Below are 27,092 nucleotides of genomic sequence, written 5' to 3' on the forward strand. Positions count from 1 at the left end.
TCACATCATATTTACTCTCTTCTCCATCACTGCTGGAAACGTTACATGCACTCTTCCGGGAATCACTAACGGTCTTACGAACCATCTTTGGGTGATTTGAAATAAACAAAATAACTGTTTTTAAAACATGGGAGCAGGAATCTTTTTGTAGATAAAGTCCAAGAGACTACCTTAGAATTGAGGATTGGATAATAGTTATAATATTTAACTATCTACTCAATAAGGGAATAATTTCATGGTTTTACAATTAACTATTATGGGATAATAAAGGTCCTACTTCTAAGACATGAAAACATACATTACACCAGCTTGCTTTATCCAATGAAAATACCAAATAATTAAAATTCTGCTAATCTTGCTCACAAAATAAAATTACAAGCAAACATCCAATCTTCCTTCTAATAGTTTCAGACTTAGAAACTTTGCATTAAATACTTCACACCAATCTATTATTATGCAGTATTTCTAACAATATTTTCATATACAGTTTTAGCCAGATTTGAAATTAAAGTTCTTCAGAGCCTCCTTGTTAGTCACTTGGTAGAGCATGCAACTCTTGACCTTGTGGTTATGAGTTCAAGCCCCACATTGGGCATAGAGCTTACTTAAAAAAAATAAAATAGGGGGGCGCCTGGGTGGCTCGGTCGGTTGAGTGTCCGACTTCAGCTCAGGTCATGATCTCACAGTCCGTGAGTTCAAGCCCCGCGTCGGGCTCTGTGCTGACAGCTCAGAGCCCGGAGCCTGTTTCAGATTCTATTTCTCCCTCTCTCTATGCCCCTCCCCTGTTCATGCTCTGTCTCTCTCTGTCTCAAAATAAATAAACGTTAAAAAAAAAATTAAAAAAATAAAATAAAATAAAATAAAATAGGGGTGCCTGGGTGGCTCAGTCGGTTAAGCATCTGACTTTGGCTCAGGTCATGATCTCACAGTTTATGAGTTCGGGTCCCATGTCGGGCTCTGTGCTGACAGTTCGGAGCCTGGAGCCTCTTTCGGATTCTGTGTCTCCCTCTCCCTGTGTCCCTCCTCCACTCAAGCTCTTGTCTCTCCCTCTCTCTCTCTCAAAAATAAATAAACATTAAAAAATATTTTTTTAACACATTAAAAAAAAATAAGTAAAAGTTCTTCAGAGTTGAATAAAAACTTGACTGACATTTGACCAAATCCAGTTAAAGTACAAACTTTAAGATAAGTTGAATTAGCATGAAACAAACAATAAGAGAAAATGACTTAGGCAAATATGAAAATTTAAATTATTTTATTATAAAAATTTATATAAACCATAAAAACAACAGTTAAAAACAAAGCCTAAACAGAATTAAGCCAGTACACAAAACATTTCAAACAAAAACCTGATCAGCTTCTTTGAAATTATTCGTCTTTTAGGTATCTGATGACTCCTAGACCTAAAACAGCGATTTCCATTACTCTTAGGCTATGAAGTATTAAATAGTATGTTTAAAAGACAAACAAGATTTTCAAACTTAAGGATTCACAAATACTTGCCAGGTGACCACCAAAATCTGTGTGTAATTAACAAAGTTATAAATCCAGAATACAAAATCTACCCGAAATCATCTAACCAAGTACCAAACTACTTAAACGAGACTCAGCTTCTGAGATGGCATAAAGAGAAAATTAAAATCTTCAGGTTTTTGTCAGCATACACCTGTTTGTTTTTGTCAATATACTTTTAAAAACAAATCAAACCAGCCACCATTCCTGAAAGCCCTTCTTACATTGTACTGGAATTTGAAAGGACTCCTCATAACTTCAAGTTCACATAAAAAAATAGGGTTTTTTTTTCTCATTGAAATTACAAATCATTTTTCTTCTGAACCTTTAGCATTTGTCAGTAGTAAACCCAAAGCTTCTAGAGAACAGTTCTCCAACATTATTGCTTTTTTTTTCTTCCCCCTCACTACAAAAGGAAAGAATTCTATCTGGGGGACAACACTGAACCGTAAAAAATCCATTCTCCCCAAGAGAGTCCCCCTCTGAACCCAGACACCGGACCGGCTTTCACAAACCAGCTCTCACACAACTATCTCTGAAGAAAAAGTTGCCGCCAGAGTCCTGCACCCACTCTCCTCACTCACTCAAGATCGGACTTTGCACTTATTTGGTGACAAACTGTTACTATTTGGATGACTGTGTCCAGACACGTAATGATGTCAGAGAAAAGAAAAAATATCTGTATCTGAAGCTAATCTGAATCTCGACAATCGGGAGTTTATTTACATGACTACTGTAAAAGTCAGCTGTGGAATCAAGGAAGATGGTCTATGTTGAATAATGCCAGCACCGCACGGTTGCTTTCTCCAAAACTGCACTCCAATTTCACGGGTCGTGCATTCACAGTAAGAACCTAGTCACGGGTAACAGAGTCCAAAGCCTGTGATCAGTCAGGACGGGCTGACTGACAAATGAGCACCTCATTTAAAAAAAAAAAAAAAAAAGTCACTAACTAATTTGTGCTTTCTTCTCTTCTCCCTTTGTGGCCAAAAACCAGTCAGAAATGATTTGGGGTACATTGCACAGAATGACTCCCTCAAAAAAAGCAGTCTCCCAAAAGCACAGGACGAGGATAATGGTTTAGAAATCTTTCCTGTAAGAAATTTCAGTAAAAATTATCCTACACATGCTGTATTTTTTCAGGGCCTTCCCAACACAGACTCTGCCATACAATTTCTATTCATAGGCTCGAAAAGATGGGCAGAGTGTGGGGGCGGGTGGATCTTACGATCATGCTGATGCTTTCAGTTTCTTTTTCTTGGCCTTCAGCACCGGAGGCAGCGAAATCTTAAAGGCTGTCCTGAAATGACACAGAGGACCACACTCTTCAGTGCTCTAGACTTTTCCAGTGTGAGCCAGCCACGCAGCCTGGCGGGGGGTACTTACTCGCAGGTGGTGCAGATAGGACTGAAATTGCAGAATACTGTAAATTGAACAGACAAAATAAACAGGATGTTGGAAAAAACCAGTTATTTTCTGACCATCCCCCACCCCCGCACAACACACAAAAGGACAACCCTGTGCTTGAACTTACTTGACAAGCACACAGAGCAGACATAGCCAATTTCAATAAGATTTCGATGACAGAAGCAAGCAGCCCGGTAGTCCACGTGAATCGGGGGTGGGAGGATTAACTGAGATCTTTGATCTTGATCGGGAAGAAAAACCCACTGGGGGGGGGAAAAAAGGCAAGGAAGATAATTTTATTTAGAACATGGGGGAAAAGTAACCAGAAGTCAGGATATAAATATCAAATATTAGCCAGTGAACACTGAGGAGGATAAATTAGGATCTTCCTTAAAAGTCTATAGAGAAATGCATTTTTATCCATCTCCCAGTGACCCAGCACATCCACACGCAGGTACCGTTCTGTGAACAGTCCTACAACCTTCTGCACGCAGCCGCCTCCAGAGACCACCCGAAGTGCGTGCACCCTCATAGGTTCCAAACCCCCGGGGCCACCATTTGCTCCTTCTTCTTCCAATTACTGGCCTCAGCCACCTTGCTCCCATTCATTCCCCGGGAAACGGGGTCTGTCCCTCGGACTCCAGGCGTCAGGCTCCTTACCAGTAAATACTGCAGGAGGGAGGGCATCTGAGGCACCTTCAAGTACAGTCCCCCCGTGATGTCACAGGCCTGCAAGACATACAGAGGGCTCTCTGCCGAACTGGCACGTGCTTAAGCTTTTCTAGAGGGATGGAATTCTCACCAGGTCAGGTCTCCAAAGGAGGATATGACTGAGCAAATCAAAAGGGAATGGCCTCCCAGGGTGAGGGAGGACCACAGGCTTCCCGCTACCTCTCCAGGTTTCCAGCTATCTTATCCCCCGCCCAGGCACCCCACTCTTCCGCCCTTTGGAGACCTCAGTGTAGCACAGTATATGCCCTTTCTCCTGTGTTGGCTACGGATACAATCTTTATTCCTGCCATGTTTACTCGTTTTCATTATATTTTTTAGCAACAGCTTTGGGATACTTCATAGGCCATAAAATTCAGCCTCTTAAAGTGTGTAATTCACTACTTTTCACTGTATTCAGCGTTACGCAACTGTCACCACTATCTAGATCCAGAACATTTCCTCACTCCAAAAAGAAACCCCCTACCTGTTAGCAGTCACTCCCACCCCCTTCCTCTAGTCCTGGGCTACCACTAGTCCACTCTCTAGCTCTATGGATCTGCCTATTCTGGACACTTCGGATCAACGGACTTAGGCAACATGGGTCCTTTCCTTAGCATCGTGTTTTCAAGGTTCATCCGCGTTGTGGCACGTTATCAGCACTTCATTCCTTTCCATCACCAAATGCTATTCTATTGTATGGTTATACCACAATTTGCTTAACCCCATTCATCTGTTGACGGACGCTTGGGTTCAAACGGGGGAAGACAGAAGAGTCAACCAGGTAAGTAAACGCAGAAATAACGTCACAAGTTATCATTTCTATGAAGAAAAATGAAGCTGGGTAAGGGGACGGGGAGTGACCCTGCACAGTCAGGGAAGGCTTCTCTGAGGAGGTGACTCAACTGAGGAAAAACCTCAGAGGCAGAGGAAACAGCAAGTGCAGACAGCCTCAGGCTGCAGCAGGCCCGTGGTTTGAAAGCAACAGCAAGGAGCCCGGTGTGGCTGGAGCGAAATGGGAGACGCCACGCGGACAAAAAGATACCCGGAAACTGTATCGCGCAGGGAGTACAGATGGCCACGGGAAGACTCTGGGTTTTAGTCCATCCCGCTGGGATGCCACGGGAGGGTTTTGAGCAGGTGGGTGACAAGATCTGATTTGAAAGCTTCGCTCTGACCGCTGTGCTGAGAACCGACTTGGGTGGGCGTCAGCAAGGAAACAGAGGCCAGTCAACAGATCTCACAAGCTTCCGCTGGAGTGGTAGTAGTGAAGCGGAAGACATACGGTGGGATTCAGAGACTATTTCAAAGATCGAACCGACAAGATTTGCAAGGGTAGGAAAGGAGAAGAAGAGAAGAAACAAGTTAGAGTCAGAATTTTGGCCTGAGGGGCTGACGGTCTGAGCTGCCAGTTGCTGAGATGGGGATGCCCCTGGGGGGCAGCATGAAAACCTCAAGTTCCGATTTTGACATGTGAAACCTGACATGCTGCTGGCGGTCCAAGGGGAGATGCCGCATATACAGCTGAATACTCAAGTCTGGAACTCACAGAGCCTGTGTCTGACCCACGCATATAAATGTGAGGGCCAGGGAGGCAGAGCTGGGATTTTTTCCTTTTATTTATTTTTTTTAATGTGTATTTATTTTTGAGAGGGAGAGAGAGGGAGGGAGGGAGGGAGAGAGAGAGAAAGAGAGAGAGAAAGAAACAGAGCATGAGCAAAGGAGGGGTAGACAGAGAGGGGGAGACACACAATCCGAAACAGGCTCCAGGCCCCGAACTGTCAGCACAGAGCCGACGCGGGACTCGAACCCACAAACCTCCAGATCGTGACCTGAGCTGAAGTCGGACATTTAACTGACTGAGCCCCCCAGGCGTCCCGCAGAGCGGGTATCTAAATTCATGGCACAGGCAAGATCTTCTAGGAGTTAGCAGACGCTGTGTAGGCTGAAATGTGCAGTTAAAACACGTACTCAACCTTTTTGGTTTTTTAATTCTGAGATATAACCATACGCACAAGACTATACATACATAACATGGAAGTATGGTTTTGATACAACGAACACCATGTACCTACCGCCAAGTTTAAGAAATAAGACCGTTCCAGAACCTCTGACTCTAGTGTACTACTTTCCAACTGTATCTCCTACTCCGCAACCTCGGTAGTAACCTAAACTCCGCATTTTCCAGTTTTGTGCTTTTAACTGATCTTTTAGGAAATAATATTTCTTGTGGTCAAAAAAAACATTTATCCGAAGTTCAGCAGTATCTTTAGTCTTCTTCCCCCCCTTTTTGATTTAATTAAACCTCTTTTCCACACGTTTGATTAAAAAGCAACATCCAACAGTGCCATCCAACAGAAATATAACGCGGGCAATAATGTGAAATTTAACATTTTCTAGCCGCATAAAAAAGGGGAAAAAAACAGATAAAATTAATTTTAATACCATTTTATTTAACTCAGTATATTCAGAGTATTATCATTTTAACATGTAATCAATACAGAAATCTTTACATTCTGTTCTTCATACTACGTCCTTGAAATTTACTGTGTATCTCGCACTTAACGGCACATCTCGGTTCAGACCAGACTCATTTCAAGAGCTCAAGAGCCATGTAACTATCACGTAGGACAGCACAGATGTGGAGTTATGAGCCAGTCTTTATAAAATGCTCGACTTGGCGATCATTCTTCCACCTATACCTCGTGTAGAGAGAGATCTGTCACGCTGTTCGCCTAAGACTAACAACGGTAATTTGAAGACGACAGGATTTGAAGGGATTTTTTTTTTCCCCTTTAAAAAATACTTTCCTGGGGCGCCTGGGTGGCGCAGTCGGTTAAGCGTCCGACTTCAGCCAGGTCACAATCTCGCGGTCCGGGAGTTCGAGCCCCCCGTCAGGCTCTGGGCTGATGGCTCAGAGCCTGGAGCCTGTTTCCGATTCTGTGTCTCCCTCTCTCTCTGCCCCTCCCCCGTTCATGCTCTGTCTCTCTCTGCCCCCCAAAAAATAAATAAACGTTGAAAAAAAAAATTTTTTTTAAATAAATAAATAAAAAATACTTTCCTGTGTCGTTGGACTTCATTTCAATGTGTGAGTCACTTTCACAGAACCAATCAAAGTCACTGTGTGGAGCATAAATAAACATTTTAAAGGAACCAGAGAGCCGTTCACCTGAAACTGCTGTGACGCTGCGTGTCAACTATACTTCAGTGAGAAAAATAAACTAAAACAAGGACCAGGAGATGCGAGTGCTCCAAGCTGCAGCAGCACACAGGCTAACCCTACAACCGGGTGCAGGCCGGTGAGAAGCATTCACAAGAAATCAAGAGAGCACACCATGCTCCCTGGACCACCACCACCGCACTTTCCTTGAACACGTACCTGTTGGAGGAGTCCTGAATCCGAGTCTAAAACACAGGCATCGATCAAAATATTCTGAAACGAACATTCCGGAAACATTGTAAGAGTAATAAGAATGACTAGCTTATATCGGGTAACTACTGTGTGCTACACTCCTCTCAAAATACCTTATGTGATACACAAGATAACTCTACAAGGTAGATACTGCGCATCTGCAGCTGAAGCACCCAGGCCTTGGCCAGGCTGCGGTCACAGAGCCGGTAGAAGGCAGTGCTGTCACCCGCCCCCTCCAGTCTGCCTGTCCCCAAAGCCCACGGTCTTTCACTACAGCATGCGGCTGCTCCAACATGGAGAATATTAGGCATGGACATGGGAGCATTTGGGGCTTAAAACTGAAGTTTTAAGAAAGTTTTTCTTAACATGTCAAAGAAGAAAATGTCTTAGTGATAATTCATTAGAATTAGTGAAAATTCACTCAAATATTTGCAAGGTAAAAATATCAAATCTTTCTAAGACCTCCCCACGCAAACAGAGAAACTGAGGCAAGGTATGGTGTGAATTGCAAACTAGGGATTCTTAGCCTGAGGCCCAAAGATGGGTCCAAGGATGGGCTGGACAAGGGTTCCATGAATTCCATGAAACTAAATGCAAAACTGGGTTTCAGAGTACCTTTTTCTGGGGACCCCTCAGATTCTCATGGGCTCCAGGACCCAAAACAAAGAAACGACTAGTACAAAATATGAATTCCAGATTCCTAATCCACTGATAAGGCCAGTTAGTCAGACTACCTTTCTATGTAGGTCATTCAAAAAATAAAATTAATTCCTTCATAAGGAAACAAATATTCTTTAAAAAGAATGCTCTCCCTAGCGGGGGGAGGGGGAAAGAGAGAGAGAAAGGCAGGCAAACTAAGAAACAGACTCTTAACTACAGAGAACTAATGGTTACGGCGGGGGGGGGGGGGGGGGGGGGGGCGCGGGAGGGAGGAGGGAGGAGAAGGGGAGGGGTGGGGGAAACAGGTGATGAGCACAGGGTGTCATGTGAGTGCTGAATCCCTAGACTGCACCCCCGAAACTAGTATTACACTGTATGGTAACTAACTGGAATTTAAATAAAAATTGAAAAGAAAAAATACTCCCAATTCACCTGCTTCTGTGCTGCGAAAATGACATTCATGAAGTTCATGTACTGCAGTGCGCTGTCTTCCGCAGCCTTAATCACCTGGAAATCATATCCACGTGAATACCTTGCGGGCACAGCCGAGTTCTCACCCACACGTCAACACAATGTACTGCAGACACAACCAGTGCAGCTGGTTCAATTAGAATTCATCTGCCTCGTTACCATTATTACATACTATCTATAGCATAAAGATGACTGCAGCGATTTCCCCCAGACCCTACCGCTCAAGAGAGGATCCTTGTTTAATAGTTTCTAGAGAGCACCTGTTGGGGCACATATATACACTCACACCCAAAATACACACACACACACACACACACACACACACACACACCCCAAGATGATCACCTAGTGTTCAGGAAACTGCTCTTTTTAAAAAAAACAAACTCTATACCCAATGTGGGGCTCAAACCCACGACCCCAAGATCAAGAGTTACGTGCTCGGGGCCCCTGGGTGGCTCAGTCGGTTAAGTGTCCAACTTCGGCTCGGGTCATGATCTCACAGCTCGTGGGTTCGAGCCCCGTGTCGGGCTCTGTGCTGACAGCTCAGAGCCTGGAGCCTGCTTCCGATTCTGTGTCTCCCTCTCTCTCTCTGACCCTCGCCTGCTCACATTGTCTCTCTCTCTCAAAAATAAATAAACGTTTAAAAAAAAAAAAAGAGTCACATGCTCTACCATGCAGGCACTCTGCATTTTGATTCCACAGTACCCAGGGAGGAAATCTTGTATCAATGAATTTGGATGTACATCCTCCTTCGTGCTGACTTCAGAGATTTCTGCTCTCTAACCAATTATCTACAGAGGACACTGAAGCAGTTTCCAATCCTGAGTTTTAAACAGTGCTCTCATGAGCACCCACATGCATGCTGTACATGACCCCGACTAGCTCCTAAAGTAATCAGGGAGATTGCTAAAGTATATGCACATTAAATCTTGACGTCTTACTGGACGTTTATACTTCTGCACTTACTAGGAGGGCTGCACGACTTCTCAAGCGCTAACTGGCCATCCACATTCCTTCTTCTGAAGATTGCTCATATTGTCTACCCGTTTCTTTACAGTAAACCTTAACTTCTAAAACTTAGTTTAGAGCCCTTTTTCATTTTTAGAACCATGACATTAATCCTCTCTTAGGCAGCTATGCTGAAAATACTTTTCCTAATAGTTTTCCTTTCCTTCTTGTTTTGGGGGTTTATTTTTTTTGAGGTCTTCAGGTTCTCTTTAAAGTTTCACATCATGCTCAGCAAGGTCCTTCCCTATCCAAGATGCATATAAACAGGTATTTTCTTCCAGTGCTTTTATGACTTGAATTTTTACAGTGAAATGTTTACTAGATTTATTTGATTTGATTTACTAGATTTAGATGTGGGCATGACATCTAGGTTGGTTTCCCCCCAAATGGCCAACCAATTGGCCCATTACCTTCAACTGAATAATTCATTTTCTTGCCACAAACTTAAGGGCTTCCTTTCCACAAGTCCAAGAACTCCATTGACCTGGTTTTTCTCTGGATTCTAGTCTTTTCCATTTACCCTGTGTCTACTACTGTGCCAGAATCACAGTGTTACCACAGGTTTGCCATGTGCTTTAATGCCTGACAGGGCAAGTTCCTGCTTATCATTCTCTTTCAGAAAGCATTTGTCTGTTCTCACTGATTTATTTTTCCAGATAAACTGTTGAATTTCTTTCTTTTTTTTTTTTTTTTTTTAAGATTTTATTTTTAAGTAATCTCTACATTCAATGTGGGGCTCAAACTGACAAGCCAAGATCAAGAGTCACACACTGTAACAACTGAGCCAGCCAGGGACCCCTTACTCTTGAATTTAATTCCCCCCACTCTGCCATGAAAAATAAAAAAACCTCATTAATATTCTGAGAATGCATTAAATTTATAGTTTAACTTTGGAAAAATTGACATCCAAGAATAAAATTTGGCTCTCCATTCAATTCTCTCATGTCTCTCAGAGTTTTAGTTTTTCATCATAATCAGTTTTACACATTGATTGTCGATTTATTCTGGATTTCAATATTTATTATAAATGGGTCTTGGGGCACCTGGCTGGCTCAGTTGGTTAAAGGTCTGTCTAGCTCTTGATTTCGGCTCAGGTCATGATCTCACGGTCATGTGTAGGGCTCAGCACTAATAGCGTGGAGCCTGCTTGGGATTCTCTCTCTTCCTCTTTCTCTGCCCCTCCTTTGCTCTCTCAAAATAAGAAAGCTAAAAAAATAAATAGATAAATGGGTCTTACTTCCCGTTATGCTTTCTAATAGGCTGCCATTGGTATATAAACACAGTACTGATTTTTTCTTAATCTTACCAAAATCCTCGATTTCATTTCTTGATTATCTATAAAAAGATAAAAACAGATTACAATTTAACTGAATCTTATTAAACGTATTATAAGGTTTTCCAACCAATTTTTTTAAACAGTCCACCAAAATTATAGCAGTAAGACAAGGATTACAGGCCTCACAAAAAACCATAGACTCCTACCTTTAACCTCCTTGTTCATTCTATGAATATCTTATTTTTTTAGCATTAAGGAATTTTAAAATATTATTTGATTTCATAGATATTTATAGTAAACAGGAAAATAACCTCGAATTTTAAATCAATCCAGCATCCACTTAACTGAAAAAAGAAATGCTCCACTTCCCACGATAAACACACAAGAGTGATTGGGGGTTTCCAATTACCAACCGCAATTAACTGGGCTTTGTAACCTGACCAAAACATGATCTTTGTCCCAGAATATTAAAATAATCAGGATATGATCCTTCTGTGATTGTCCACCACATCCTACATGTGAATATACTGGGACCACCAGTAAGTCAATAAGCCAGATAAGGTAAGGAATGTGAAAACCACACACAGATGAGAGGCACCCCCAAATCCCAGGACACAGGAATCTCTCAATACTCTCCCAAACAAAGAAATCAAATTACACAAGACCGGGAGAACATCACACAAACACAGACAACATCAAAACGCTCAGGAAGGTGTTCACTCTACGCTAAGTTCAAATAACCTGTGGGCCTGTGGAAAAACCGCTCACGAATTAAGCCTCAGGATCAGTAAACGGCTCCTATAATCAAACACACTGTTACTAATTTACAGAAGGCAGAAGAAACAAACACACCCACCCCAGGCTGCAAGATACAAGCACCCCCAAGAATCTGCTGGGAGCAGGACATACTAGAGAAAATAAGAGTTTTCCTTTTTTTACATTTCGAGTTTTTACAGCTTATTTTAAAAATGTTCTAAAGCCAAGATAAACTATTTTTTGATTACCCACCACTTTAGAATACTCAAGCCTTTCACTAATATGGACACCCAAGGTTCTCAAAATTATCACAAGAAAGGTATGTTTCACACACAAGACACCTTCTGAACGACTAAAACGCCAAGGATACAGCAAAGAGCTTTGGCGAGGGATCCCGCCAGCAGAGTTTCCGTATGTTGACCCTTTATGTCACCTGCAAATAATAATAAAGTTAAAAAGTCAATTACTGGGCATTTTCTTGGACTGAAATAATTTTCAAACCAAAGCATTCATCCTGAATAAAACCAGACATGTCCAAATCAGGTTTAAAAACACAGAGAGAGATCTGTTCTCAGTATTGCTTAAATAAGCAATTTTTAACATTTTCTCAATTTAAAATATTCTGAGGGGATACAAAGTCTCAGTTTGGGATAAGTTCTGGGAATGGACAGTGGTGATGTTTGTACACCATGTAAATGTACTTCATGTCACCGCACCGTACATTTTTAAATGGCTAAAAAGTAAATTTTATGTCATGTGTATTCTACCACAATAAAAAATAAATAGAAAACACCCTGGGGTTATCTGGAAAGGTTCAGGTTTGTTAAGACCTAAAAGGTACGAAAGGTCATGTACAGCACCTGATCTGAGTCTCTCTCTCCTCCGTCCCATTACCCCTCTGCCTCCCGCCCCTGGAGAGCTGCCTGGCTTGTGGACAGCGGGTCGAGCAAGCCCTGTAGCTGTGGCAAGCAGGGACGATGCTGGCAACTTATTTGACGCCTTGAGTGAAGAGTTAAGCAGCTCAAGAGGGTGGAGATCCCAGACAGACATCTGGCCTGCAGCTGATCCTGGAGCACTGATACCCCCACCCGTGGGGGAGGTCAGACCAGGAAAGGTCTTGAACACCATACTGAAAAGTTGAGACTTTACCCTGAAGACCAGTGGTTCTTGAAGTGTGATTCTGGAACCAGGTATAGGAGCATCACCCAGGAACTTAACAGACACACAAATTCTTGGGACCACCCTCGACCCACAGAATCACAAACTGCAGGGTGGGACCCAGCATTTTGTTTTAACAAGCCCCCAGGCAACTTTTACCAGCTTTACTGGGGTATAACTGACAGATCATAAAATTCACTCCTTTTAAGAAAACAATTCAGTGGTTTTTAGTAAATTTAGAGAGTTGTACACAATTACCACAACCCAATTTCAGAACATTTCCTTTTACCCCAAAAGATCCCTTGGGCCGGTCCCAATCGCATGGTGCTGCCCCGGCCCCAGGAAACCACGAACCTACTTCCTGTCTCTAAAGAGTTCCCTTTCCCTTCCAGGTGATTCTGACACAGGCTACGGTTTAAAAAACACAGCCTACGGGCAATAGGGAACCAGTAACAGCCTTTAAGCCAGGAAATAGCAGCTCTGATTTTCAGAAAGATAACTATGAGTGGAAAGACCTGAATGGGGACAGACAGAAGTCAGTGAACAGAAGCCACTACAATGATCCAGAGGAGCAGTGCTCAACCTGAGCAACTGTGCCCTATAGGGGATATTTGGCAAAGTCTGAGACATTTGGTTATCACAACTGGGGGATGTTATGGCATCTAATGGGTCTAGGCCAGGGATGCTGCTAAATATCCTCCAAAGCACAGGGCAGTTCCCACAACAGAGAATTATCCAGCCCAAAATGCCAACGGTGCTGGGGTTGAGCCAGATGACAGAGAATTTGGAGGCAAATTTTGGAGGTACTTCTAAGGCTAAACTAATGGGATATCATAGCTGACTAGATGGTGAATGTGAGCAGAAAAGAGTCAAAAAAGAACACTTTGAATTTGGAAATGTAGGTGGAGGGGTGTGGCAGAAACTGGGGGTGGAAATGGCGGTGTGACTGGGAGGGAAAGATAATGAACCTAGTCTGGGGTGTGTCAGCCAGACTGTGGACCCCTCTGTGGAGACATTTGCTGGAAGAAAGGCTACATGAAAGATAAAGACTGGGAAGTGTTCACATAGAAATGACAATTAAAGATAAGAGCGGATGAAAACATACAGAGGAAGAAAAAAGAAGAATATAACGTGCAGAATTGAAAAACCTATTTTTTACGGGACAAGATGAAGGAAAAGTCAGAAATGGAAGAATGGTCCTAAAAAGAGGAGAAACAGGACAAAAGGATATCCTTAGACACTAAGAGTGTGTTTCAAGAAGTAGAGGCTGGCGGACAGTGGGAGAGCCTGGCGAGGTCAGGCAACCGGGGCTCAGGCTTGGATGAAAATGATTTTACAAAGGAAAAGAGAGAGAACGCAAGTAAACAGTCCCAGGAACCCCAAATGCCTCGACTTCGAGCCTCAAGGACCTCCACATTCAACTGCCGATTGTACAAAAATATAATGGGCAGGGGCGCCTGAGTGGCTCGGTCGGTTAAGCGTCCAACTTCGGCTCAGGTCATGATCTCACGGTCAGTGAGTTCGAGCCCCATGTCGGGCTCTGTGCTGACAGCTCAGAGCCTGGAGCCTGTTTCGGATTCTGTGTCTCCCTCTCTCTCTGCTCCTCCCTTGTTCATGCTCTGTCTCTCTCTGTCTCAAAAATAAATAAACGTTAAAAAATAAAAATAAAAAATAAAAATAAAAAAAATATATATAATGGGCAAAGAAATCCATTACTCTTGGTCATGAGATCTTTAATTTCTTCAGCAATGACTTCATTCGCTGCTGTGAACAACTCGTATTTGCCGTCTTTGCTCCCTGAGGGGCTGACTTCAGAAGGAGGGTTGCCGGGGTCTCCAAAGAAGTCTCCAAGTCTGCCATTCTTCCCAGGATATAAGAATCGACTGAAACAGAGGGGGGAAAAAACACGAGTTACACCAGGACTCTGTCCTCACTAAACACCCAGATGAAACTCAGCACAGAAAACAAACAAAAACCACGCCAATTCTGCCTCGCAAGATTCTATGATAATTGGCAAACGCGAGTCTACCACCAGAGAGTGTTTCAATGATCCCTCTGTTTTCTCGAAAGTGAGAGGAAATAAAGCCGGTCCCAGTCTCTCGACATGCTTCGAGGTGGTTCTCATCCTACTTTCTCAGATGCCAGTCGGGAGGAGAGTCATACCAAATTCTATCTCAGGGCTGGGTTATTATTTGAGGGGTATTCACCTACCCCCCGTAATACAAATCTGGTCCAAGGGCCCCTGAAAAGATCCTCCCAGTGCTTCATGATTTTTATAGTAATCCTGTAAAACACAGCTTTGATTTTTCTAACAACTGACCACTGTGCCTTTTGTAGTTTTTCTTTCGATATCTTAACCAAATCAATGAGGTCTTTTACATTCAATTTTGAGAAAACTGCACGGTGATCATGGGAGCGAGGGCACTTACTTGGTGGCTCACGGGCTCTTTCGACACAGCCGAGAGAGCAGCCCCGAGAAACGAGGACGGAGGACCACCCACCTCATATGAAACAGGCTGGTACACGAGAGTCACTTCTCCCACGATGTGACTGACATCTAGTTAAGACACACAAGAACTGTGTCTTGCCCGGAGAATCAGATTCTATGGTCAGTGTATGCGCGCAAAGTAAATATGGTCAAAATTAACAGTGAAAATATGTACCGTGTACATGGTCATGTCTGCAGGGAAGCTGCACACCTACACACCCGTCCCGACGTGACTCACGTGCAGCCAGGTTCTACACTCGTGTTAGAAAAGGTCACTGTTGGGGCGCCCGGACGGCTCAGTTAGTTGAGTATCTGACTTTGGCTCAGGTCATGATCTCATAGTTTGTGGGTTCGAGCCCCACATCGGGCTCAGTGCCGACAGCTCGGAGCCCGGAGCCTACTTCGGATTCGGTGTCTCCCCTTCTCTCTGCCCCTCCCCTACCTGTGCCCTCCCTCTCTCGAAATTAAACAAATAAACATTAAAGAAGACAGAGAGATAGAAAGAGAAAGAAAAAGAAAGGAAAGGAAAGGAAAGGAAAGGAAAGGAAAGGAAAGGAAAGGAAAGGAAAGGAAAGGACAGAAAAAAAAGAAAAGAAAAGTTAACTGTTTCTTCTGCTGAGCACCAGATGGGACAGTTGGCCTCGGTTAAAAGCCTACATAACAAGAAAAACCCTCATCTGTAAACACCAGAATCACACCCGGAGCAGTAAAATATTACACTCTGAGAAGTAAGCAGGAGTCAAGACTGGCTGAGAGAAAACGGAATCACACCTGCCCTCTGGAGCAGACCCACAAGGACAACAGGGATAGGAGCTACCTGCCCCACTTGATAATTCTCCCTGTTCTTTGCCTACAGAGTATGGCTGACTCCATGTAAGTTACCTGTGCACGTGATGCAACTCTATTAGATGTCAGCTAATGAGGTTTCTGACATTCATTCCTTTCAAAGGTACACGTACTGATTCTTGACGCTGTTAGTATTGTTCAACGCTATAGAAAAAAAATTTTTTTGCACTACAGGAAAGGAACAGTACATGCCGACTGGCATCAAAATCTCACAAGTGTGAAGCACTGAACAGGTACTCACGACAGTCATACCTTTCTTGAATGTGACTTGCTATCACGGCAAGTTTGTTAGAACGATTCATGAATAAATGAGAATTTCCCAGCACCATCACAGCATCTATGCATTTTGATAAAGTAAACTGTTGAAAAATAGAAACCATAAGAAAAGATAAAGCAGCTACCCAAATAACTAGGTTAGGTCTTGAAATGATAAAGACTTCATTTAAATTTTAGACAATTATTCACTGCTGAAAACTCGCTCAGGAACCCCCTCCTCCAAAGCCATAAACCAAAACACTTGAAAATTAGTTTTCTAATTTTATTTATCTGAAATGATTTCTACATCAGTGCATTATTCCACAAATATTTTCTATACGACATTTAAGGAAAGCAAACATGTTACACATTCTATGATAAAATTACTAGAAAACTACCACCACGCAGAACAGATGATTAATATACATACGGATTAAATTGGTGATTTGTAAAAGTTTTCCATTCATTCAGTCACTAAGTATGCTAAGCACCTATTATATGCCAGGCAAAGATCCCTTCTTTCATCGAGCTTACATTTTCTTAAGCACTAATATTACTAAAACATGTAGGTGCATATATTTATAATCCTGGAATAAAGCATGTTTCTCTTAAAGGAAAAAATACTTCAGGCAGCAAATAAAACACTGATAAATTCCACTTTATTTTAAAAAGTACAACAAACCTATTAAAATTTCTATATGGCAAAAAAGGTGACTATAAACAAAAATGAAAGGCAAATTACAAACTGGAAAAAAAAACTGCAATATATGACAAGCAAAAGGTGAACTTTCTAATATAAAGAGTATCCACGAATCATTAAAAAAAATAATACCCAGAGAGGAAAATGTGCAATGCCCCAAGAGAGAATGGGCCATCAAATATACTAAAAGCAAACTGAGATAACTTTTATGGTACATCCTATGGGCAAAAGATAAGACAAGGAAAGAGAGAAGTGCCAGGGTGACTCAGTCAGTCAAGCATCTGCCTCTTGATTTCAGCCCTGGTCGTGATCTCACCTTTTGTGAGATCAAGTCCTGTGTTGAGCTCCGTGCTGACAGCACAGAGTATGCTTGGGATTTCCTCTCTCTCCCTCTCTCTCTCTCTCTCTCTCTCTCTCTCTCTCTCTGCCAAGCCCCCGTCTCTCAAAAATAAATAAATAAACTTAAGAAAGAACAGGGGGCACCTGGGTGGCTCAGTTGGTTAAGCATCTGACTCTTCGTTTCAGCTAAGGTCATGATCTCACAGTTTGTGAGTTTGAGCCCCGTGTCTGGCTCCACACTGACAGTGCAGAGTCTGCTTGTGACTCTCTCTCTCCCTCTCTCTGCCCCTCCCCTGCTTGTGCGCTCTCTCTCTCTCTCTCAAAATAAATAAGCTTAAAAATTTAAAAACAAAACAAAACAAAAACAAGGCAAGAGAACATCTTATTTGGGTACAAAAAAAAAAAAAAGGAATTCTCATATACCACTGATGAGAGTTCAAAATAAAAGTTTTTTGAGGCATAATAGGGTAATATGCAGTGATGTGCTGGTCTATACGATGGAAAACTATTCAACAACAATAAAAAGGAATGCATTACTGTAACAACTTGGACAGATCTCAAAAATAATTATGCTGAGTAAAGAAATGAGACCAAAAGAAATCCCACTACATATTGTTTGATTCCATTTATATAAAAATCCAGAAAATGCAAACTAATCTATAATGACAAAACAGATGACTGGTTGCCCAGGGACCAGCAGAGAGAAGTAGGCAGGATAAAGGAACATGATGAAACTTCTGGGGGGGGGGGGGTCACAGATTTATATGTTCATTATTTTCATTGTGATGATAATTTCATGAATGTATACATATACAAAAACATATCAAACTGAACACTTTAAATATATGCTATCCATTGCATGTCAGTTATATCTCAATACAGCTGATTTTAACTTTGATTTTTCTTTTTATTTACTTTTTTTAAGTATGCTCTACGCCCAATGTGGGGCTTGAACTCAAGACCCCAAGATCACAAGCTGCATGCTCTACCAACTAAGCCAGCCAGATGCCCCTGGATAAAGCTGACTTTAAAAAAGACACCATTGGGGCGCCTGGGTGGCGCAGTCGGTTAAGCGTCCGACTTCAGCCAGGTCACGATCTCGCACTCCGTGAGTTCGAGCCCCGCGTCAGGCTCTGGGCTGATGGCTCAGAGCCTGGAGCCTGTTTCCGATTCTGTGTCTCCCTCTCTCTCTGCCCCTCCCCCGTTCATGCTCTGTCTCTCTCTGTCCCAAAAATAAATAAACGTTGAAAAAAAAAAAAATAAAAAAATAAAAAAGACACCATTAAGAAAATGAAGAGACAGGTCACAAAGTCATAGATCCGGAGAAAATATTTGTGAATCATATACTTGGAATAAGACTTATACCCAGAATATATGAAGAATTCTTACAATTCAGTAATAAGAAAACAAACAGCCCAATTTTAAAATTGGGCGTAATAACTGAATATGCATTTCAACTAAAAAAATATGACGGGGCGCCAGGGTGGCTCAGTCTGTCAATTATCTGACTCTTGATCTCGGCTCAGGTCATGATCTCATGGTATGTGAGATCGAGCCCCATGTCAGGCTCTGCACCGACACCATAAAGCCTGCTTGGGATTCTCTATCTGCCCCTCTCTCTGCCCTTCCCCCGCTCACAGTCTCTCTTTCTCTCTCAAAATAAATAAATAAACTTAAAAAAAAGAAAATATGACGCCTAATAAGCATATACTAGATACATAATACACACACGTTATATCTGTATATATAACAGTCATGAAAGAAATGCAAATTAAAACCCCAATGAGATACCACTACTTACTTACTAGAATGATTATTTAAAAAAAGACACGTGTTGGCAAGGATGTGAAGAAACTACAACTCTTACACACCTCTCAAAGGAATCGAAAACGGCGTACCCACTCCACTCTTTAAGTCTGGCAGCATCTTAAAAAGTTAAAACTAAACTTACCACATGACGCAGCAACTCAACTCATAGGCATCTAGCTACTCAAGAGAAATGCAAACATACGTCCACACAAAGACTTGTTGGAGAATTATTTGAGCATTATTCCTAAGAATCAAAAAGTGGAAACAATCCAAACGTTCGTGAACAGATGAACAAGAGGTATAGCCACACAATAAAATACTATTCAGTAATAAAAAGGAACCAGCAATACATACTACGACATGGATGAACCTCAAAAATATTATATTAAGTGGAAAACAAAATCAAAATACTGCATATAACCAAAACTCACCCAATAGGAAAAAGATCATTCAAAACTTTAATAACCATTAAAAATTTAATTCATAGTTTGAAACCTCCCCAAAAAGCAAACTCCAGGCCCAGATGATTTCATTGGCATTTCGAGAATGGACACCTGGGGTGCCTGGGTGGCTCAGTCAGTTAAGCGTCTGACTTTGGCTCAGGTCAGGATCCCTCTCTTCCCGAGTCTGAGCCTGCGTCAGGCTCTGTGCTGACAGCTCAGAGCCTGGAGCCTGTTTCAGATTCTATGTCTCCCTCTCTCTCTCTGCCCCTCCCGTGCTTGCACTCTGTCTCTCTTGCTCTCAAAAATAAACATTTTTGGGGGCGCCTGGGTGGCTCAGTCGGTTGAACGTCCGACTTCGGCTCAGGTCATGATCTCGCGGTTCATGGGTTCGAGCCCCGCATCAGGCTCTGTGCTGACAGCTCAGAGCCTGGAGCCTGCTTCTGATTCTGTGTCTCCTGCTCTCTCTCTGACCCTCCCCTGCTCATGCTCTGCCTCTCTCTGTCAAAAATAAACAAACATTTAAAAAAATGTTTTAGGGGCGCCTGGGTGGCGCAGTCGGTTAAGTGTCCGACTTCAGCCAGGTCACGATCTCGCGGTCCGTGAGTTCGAGCCCCGCGTCGGGCTCTGGGCTGATGGCTCAGAGCCTGGAGCCTGTTTCCGATTCTGTGTCTCCCTCTCTCTCTGCCCCTCCCCCGTTCATGCTCTGTCTCTCTCTGTCCCAAAAATAAATAAACGTTGGAAAAAAAAAAATTTTTTTTAAATGTTTTAAATAAATAAAAATAAACATTAAAAAAATCTTTTTAATTAAAAAAAATAAAATAAAAAAATAAAGAATGGACACCAAATTCAAAATAATCTGTTCCAGAAAACAGGAAAGAAGACTTCCCAATTCATCTTACGAAGCCAGTATCACCCTTGTGTCAAAACCAGCCAAAGGTGGGGTGCCTGGGCGGCTCAGTCGGTTGAGCGTCTGACTTTGGCTCAGGTCATGATCTCGTGGTTCATGAGCTTGAGATCCATGTCGGGCTCTGTGCTGACACCTTGGAGCCTGGAGCCTGCTTCGATTCTCTGTCTCTCTGTCTCTGTCTCTCTCTACACTCCCCCCCCGCCCCCGTCAACAATAATATAAACATTAATTTCTTTTAATTTATATGGAAAGGCAAAGGAACTAGAATAGTTAAAAAAAATAATTTTGAAAAAGAAGAAGAAAGCGGGAGGAACCAGCCAGCTGGAGCCCAAGACTTACTATCTAGCTATCGTAATCAACACTCTGTGGCACCGGTGGAGGGAGAGACAGAGAGCGCAAAGGAACAGAAAGAGCACCCAGAAATAAACCCGCACAAGTACCCAAGTGATTTCTGATGAGGCTGCAAAAGCCATTCAGTGGGGAAAAGGTAATCTTTTCAAATCTGGCGCCGGAGCAACTGGATAAAAAATGAAAGCTCAACTTAAATTTCACAGCTTGTTCAAAAAAAATAATTCAAAGTGGATTGTGGATTTATTTGGTCGTTTTCTCGAGGATTTCATTTTTAAGTAATCTCTACCCCCCCCCAACGTGAGGCTCGAACTCTCGACCCAGAGATCATGAGCTGCACACTCTGTGGACTGAGCCGGCCCTCCTGGATTATGCATTTACACGTAGAACGTTTCACAGAAAACGCTGCAGAAAATCTTTAAGACCTAGAGCAAGGCTGAGAATTCTTATAGCACCAGAAGCACAAGCTGTATTTTTTAAATATCGAGAAACTGGACTTGATCAAAATTAAAAATTTTCTGCTCTGTGAGAGGCCACCAGAAGAGGATAAAAGGACAAGCTAAAGCTTGGGAGAAAATACTTGCCAACAAGATATCTGACAAAGGGCTTGTATCTAGAACATGTTTTTCAAATCTCGAAATTCAATATTTAAAAATAACCCTAACACCCCAATGAGGAAATGGACAAACGACATGAAAAGACACGTCAGGAGGCCGATCTGTATGGCAAATAAGCCTACGAGAGGATGTGCAACATGTCTAGCTATTAAGGAAATGCGATTAAGGCCACAATAAGGTGGCATTCCACGCTCATTACAACGGCTAATATAAAAAACAGCGACCACATCAAACGCCAGTGAGGAGAGGGACAAACGGGATCTCTCACGCTTGCTGGTGGGAGCGTACAGCCATTCTAGAAAACAGTACAGCAGTTTCTCATCCAACCAAACGTGCGATCACCATGCAGCTGCGATCCTGGACATTCATCCCACAGAAATGAAAACTGACATCCACCCAAAAACCTCCATTCAAATTTTCAGAGCAGCTTTTTATGTAGTAACCAAAACCTGAAGAAAACCACCCAAACGTCAAAGCTTTACCAGGTGAGTGACGAAACGAGCTGTGGCGTATCAGTCCGCGGAACACCGCTCAGCAATAAAAAGGGCAAACTTTGATACATGGAACAACCTGGATGGATCAAGGGCATTCTGTTTTGTTTTTAAATGTTTAATTTTATTTTTGAGAGAAAGAGCACGCATGCGTGGAGCGCGGGGTAGGGCAGAGACGGGGGGGTGGGGGGGGTGGAGCGGATGAAGGATCCAAAGTGGGCTCTGTGCTGTCAGCAGGGTTCAAACTCATGAACTCCAAGATCGTGACCTGAGCCGACATCAGGCGCTTATCCAACTGAGCCAGCCAGGCACCCCAAGAGCATTCAGTTGAGTGAAAAAAGCCAACCTCAAAGGCTACACACTTTATGACCTATTTACGTAACAGAACTATAGCACTGGAGAACAGATTAGATCAGCATTTATTAGGGTTTACGGACCAGGGACTGTCTAAAGTGTAGCAACTATATTATTATTACTATTTTTTTTTAATTTGAGAGAGAGAGAGAGAATGCATGACTGGGGGAGATGGGTGGAGGGGGAGAGAAAGAGAGAGAGGCAGAGAGAGAGAGAGAGAGAGAGAGAGAATCTCAAGCAGGCTCCACTCCCAGTGCGGAGCCCAACACGGGGCTCCATCCCACGACCCTGGGATCATGACCTGAACCGAAAGCAAGAGTTGGACACTCAACCAACTGAACGACCCAGATGCCCCAAGTGTAGCAACTATAAAAGGAACACAAGTGACGGGGCGCCCGGATGGCTCAGTGGGTTAAGCATCCTACTTCAGATCAGGTCATAATATGACAGTTCACAAGTTCGAGCCCCACATCAGGCTCTATGCTAACAGCTCAGTCTGGAACCTGCTTCCGATTCTGTGTCTCCCTCTCTCTCTGCCTCTCCCCTGCTCACACTCTGTCTCTTTCAAAAATAAACATTCAAAAAAAGTAAAAATAAAAAAAAAGGAGCACTGTGATGAAACAGCTCTCGTCCTGACTGTGGTGGTAGTTCCACAAATCTATACATGCGACAGGGACAGCACAGCACTGCACGTACACACGCATGGATGGGAATCTGTTGTGATCTGAATAAGGTCTGAAGAGCATACTGGTGTCAGTTTCCTGGCTTCACTCCTGTACTTGAGATACAGGAGGTGTTACCACTGGAGGAAGCCGGAGCAAGTGTGCACGGGGCCTCATTTTTTTAACAATTTTTTTAACAATTTTTTTTTTAATTTTTTTTAAACGTTTATTTACTTTTGAGACAGAGAGAGACACAGCATGAACGGGGGAGGGGCAAAGAGAGAGGGAGACACAGAATCAGAAGCAGGCTCCAGGCTCTGAGCCATCAGCCCAGAGCCCGACGCGGGGCCCGAACTCGCGGACCGCGAGATCGTGACCTGAGCTGAAGTCGGACACTCAACCGACTGAGCCACCCAGGCGCCCCTTAACAATTTTTTTTTAACAATTTCTTATGAGTTTGTAATTATCTCAAAATAAAATACTTCAAAATAGATATTTTTAAAGGCCTACATATTGCATGGAATATGCAAAATGTCCAGAAAAGTCAACATAGAGATAGATAGCAGATCACTGGTTGCCTGCAACCAGGGGGTAGAAGCATTGACTGTGAACAGGCATGAGGGAACTTTTTGGGGGTGACAGAAATATCCTAAAATGAAATTGTGGTGCTGGTTACACTATTTTATTGTGATTTTTACTAAAAAAGCATCGAATGGTACATCAGAATGGATGAATTTTATGGTATGTAAAGGACTTTACTATAGCTGATTTAAAAAAAAAAAAAAAAAGCAATATAAACACACACTCAATTAAACCAGAATTATCCAAACGCCTCCTCAAGCAATCTTACCTGAGATTCCTTTAATCCTTGTTTCCCCCACCAAATTGGGTTGGTATCAACTATGATAACCAGAAGATTCAATTCATCTTCTGAAAATATTAACAAAAAATAAAAACGTTAGCCTCATGGAAGCATAGCAAAGCTAACATTCCCAATTTGTAAATTAAACCCACAACAGGCACCACCACTTGCCTTTACATGTGTATCATCCTACAACATGAAATTAACAAAAGGCCATGTTCTTTTAATAATCTAAAGCTCTGTGGGCCCTGAGCAGGCTCTTGCCTGCTCTCTGCACCACTACATCTTTGATGCACTAGAACGGAAGCTCCGTGAGGGGGGGACTCTTCCTCCTCTGCTTGTAGCACAACTGCCTAACATGTGGTAGACGCCCAATACATACCTACCAAACGAAGCCCAAATATTCATTTTAAATGCCTGGTCAAGGACAGAACACACCGATTAACCAGTTAATATGCAATAGTGGTAGAATTTCAGGCACGGAGGGGTTGAAGGGAGACACTGGACTCAGTTTGGCCTCAAGTCTATCAAATATACTAGCAGCAAGGCCAACTGGGATTTGGAACCGAAATTTTTTTTAACTAGGCTCCACGCCCAGGGCAGAGCCCAACACTGGGCTTGAACTCACAACGCTGAGATCAAGACCTGATCTGAGATCAAGGGTCAGACACTTAACCCACTGAGCCACCCAGGCACCGCAGGAACCAATTTTTAAAAGGTGAAAACCAAAGAGGGAAAAGCAATTGCTATGTAAAGATTTTACTGGGAATAGGCTACTCTCCAAAATTAGGCACAACTAGACAGGCTAACAACACCATGAATTCATTCAACAAACACTGACACTACATACCAGTGTCAGGTGCTCGGGATACTGGGTTCAAGCCCTCAAGGAGTCTAAATTCTAACTGAGGTGAGAGACACACAAACCCGTAAGTCCTCGCCGTTATGAAAAACCCAGGATGCTCATTTAATAGCAAAAAGCAATAATGCCTTTCCTGCCCCCCATACCTTCTTCCTGAAGTTCCACCTCCTGTATCGGGATAATCCTCACTCCTCCGGAGACTTCCGCTCACATATCCAAATCCTATTTACCCTTCAAAGCCCTAAACCAGTGCTACCTCTTTCCTCCAAGAACCCTCCTCAGGTCTTCCAACAGGTCCTGTCTCCCCCAGCTGAGGACAGGAGTCCTCTGCATCAGCCACTGGCACATGTAATACTAGAATCGCATTCTGTGCTGACAACATACTGAGGGAAATATCTTTCATCAATTATAACACGGACCCTCTCTCTCTTTTTTAAACGTTTACTTACATATTTTTTAGGGGGAGGGAGGGGCAGAGAGAGGGAGACAAAGAATCCCAAGCAGGCTCCAAGCGGTCGGCGCAGAGCCCGATGGGGGGCTCGAACATACGAAGCGTGAGATCATGACCAGAGCCGCGATCAGGAGTCGGGCGCTTAACCAACTGAGCCACCCAGGTGCACCTCTTTTTTTTTTTTTTTTTTTTTTTCTTTTAACATTTAACAGTTGCTAAAAGCAGGACGGTATCTTATAACATTTCTCTTAGTGGTATCCTAAATAAAAACGCATCTTATCATCGGTAGCGTCTTAGAGGACCTGAAGTATGGCATTCCTGCTCTGCAAATGAAAGTAACTTGCGCGAAGTCACATGGCCCGCTGGCAAGTAACAAAACACCCTGCTATGAAGACAGGTCTGCTGGACTCTAAAGACTAGCTTTTCAATGCCTCACTGTCCGCTTTGACCCTCTTTTAACGACACTCAGAACTCACTGCCTCATTTTACAGCTGGTTGTGTTTCTGATCTCTGTTGCCAGCTCTGCTAAATCTAGCCCACCAGACCGGACTCCTTACAGAATGAGGATTTTTGCTAACCCTAGGGTGAAATAACACATGCAAACCACACACACAAAGACGCCTAGCACAGAAGCAGCACTTAGTAACTGTCTTTCACAGGACTTCCTGTGAAAGACACGCCTCCACCCGTAAGCCCACACTCCTTTGGCCTCATTCCCCATGAGGCCCCATCCCACAATTCTCAAGGTCACTCCTTGCCACCACCCGAAGCCTGAGACAAAGACAAAGTGCTGCCTTTCAGGAGAGACGGGTATCCATACACACAGCCCTGCCCTGTGATTTTTCCTTCTTTGGGCCACGCCAGGCCTGCCTCTCTCACAGCCCTGTGGTATCTTAAAAAAAGATAAAGGAAGCATGGGCAGTTGTTACAGCCTCTGAAATGATCTATTTCCACTCTTGCTGCCACAGTTCCTTCTCCACACAGCAAAGTGACCTTTTAAAATTATAAATCAGGGACGCCTGGGTGGCTCAGTCGGTTAAGCGTCTGACTTCAGCTCAGGTCACGATCTCACGATCTCACGGTTCGTAGGTTCGAGCCCCATGTCGGGCTCTGTGCTGACAGCTTGGAGTCTGGAGCCTGCTTCGGATTCTGTGTCTCCCTCTCTCTCTGCTCCTCCCCCACTCATGCTCTGTCTCTCTCTCAAAAATAAATATTTTTTAAAAGTTTTTGAATTATAAATCAGACGGTACCAACTCTTTGCTTGAGACCCTACAATGGCTTCATATTACACTTAAAAACAAAGCTCAACCTCTTTACCTTGGCCCACAAGGGCCATGCATCTGCCTAGTTCTCTGATCTCATCCTTCTAGCTCATTTCGCTTCCACCACGCTGGTCTCTTTTTTTTTTTTTTTTTTTTCAACGTTTATTTATTTTTGGGACAGAGAGAGACAGAGCATGAACGGGGGAGGGGCAGAGAGAGAGGGAGACACAGAATCGGAAACAGGCTCCAGGCTCTGAGCCATCAGCCCAGAGCCCGACGCGGGGCACGAACCCACGGACCGCGAGATCGTGACCCGGCTGAAGTCGGACGCTTAACCGACTGCGCCACCCAGGCGCCCCTGGTCTCTTTTTTTTAAGACATTAGGCTCTACAACTGATAGTTTAACGTATGGATGAAAGTCTCTCCTTTCTATCCCTCAAGTTCCCCATTTCTATCTCACTGTAATGCAGTGGCTCAAGTTGCCTCGGCGCCTTCGCATAGTCATTCAAGACTCCGTTTCAGTACCTGAGCTCTTATCTGAAGTAGATGCGCCTCGACCATCCAGTATATCGTCTTCACACCTCTTGTCACCCTTCGAAGCTATTATTTACTTGCCTACTGTCTGCCTCGCCCACTAGACTGTACCCTCCCCGAGGGCCCTTGTCTGTCATGTTCTCAGCCGTATTGCGCAGCGCATGAAATAACGCCTGGCACACAGGACGCCGTTCAGGAATATTTACTGAATAAATGAATTCTTTTGCTACTCCCCTAAAGACCAAACAGGTTGCACCCGGCCCCCGACATAATGCTCCACCTGGGTGGTCCTGGCCAGGCCGAGCCCGCCCAGTCCCGGGGTCGGGGGGTCCCTCCCAGCACGGCCCTCACCGTCTGACACCATGGCAGCCAGGATCCCCCCACGCCCCGGCAGCAAGCAGTCAAGTATTCCTCCCGGCGCCTGGGCACCCCGACTTCCGGCGCCGCAGCGTGACGCAAAGGCGGCTCCGCCCAGGCCTCGCGCCGTACCCACG

General features: G+C 43.5%; 1 protein-coding gene across 3 annotated transcripts; it reads right to left on the reverse strand.

The window, feature by feature from the left end:
• Positions 1-1,238: 1,238 nt before the first annotated feature.
• GTF2H3 (general transcription factor IIH subunit 3) lies at positions 1,239-27,069 on the reverse strand. 3 transcript variants are annotated; one of them, XM_045458434.1, is made up of 13 exons: positions 26,950-27,069; positions 23,478-23,557; positions 15,955-16,061; positions 14,085-14,251; positions 11,581-11,643; positions 10,661-10,690; positions 10,485-10,513; positions 8,132-8,206; positions 7,007-7,060; positions 3,580-3,648; positions 3,047-3,182; positions 2,899-2,935; positions 1,239-2,812 (listed from the first exon to the last, which is right to left on the reverse strand). In XM_045458434.1, exons 1-13 carry the CDS (start codon positions 26,960-26,962, stop codon positions 2,743-2,745), a joined length of 930 nt encoding a protein of 309 aa, XP_045314390.1. In that variant the 5' UTR covers positions 26,963-27,069; the 3' UTR covers positions 1,239-2,742. The 3 variants fall into 3 exon arrangements, with proteins under 3 accessions (XP_045314390.1, XP_045314391.1, XP_045314392.1); XM_045458435.1 differs by having other exon boundaries at positions 26,879-26,969; XM_045458436.1 differs by lacking the exon at positions 26,950-27,069 and adding an exon at positions 26,590-26,812.
• Positions 27,070-27,092: the final 23 nt, after the last annotated feature.

This window comes from Leopardus geoffroyi, chromosome D3, assembly GCF_018350155.1.
Source record: "Leopardus geoffroyi isolate Oge1 chromosome D3, O.geoffroyi_Oge1_pat1.0, whole genome shotgun sequence".
NCBI lineage: Eukaryota > Metazoa > Chordata > Mammalia > Carnivora > Felidae > Leopardus > Leopardus geoffroyi.

Coding starts and splice junctions, on each gene's coding strand:
- GTF2H3 (XM_045458434.1), bottom strand. Junction 7,061..8,131: donor TTTTCGCAGCACAGAAGCAG/GTGAATTGGGAG, acceptor TGTTCGTTTCAG/AATATTTTGATCGATGCCTG. Junction 2,813..2,898: donor CCTATCTGCACCACCTGCGA/GTAAGTACCCCC, acceptor GTGTCATTTCAG/GACAGCCTTTAAGATTTCGC.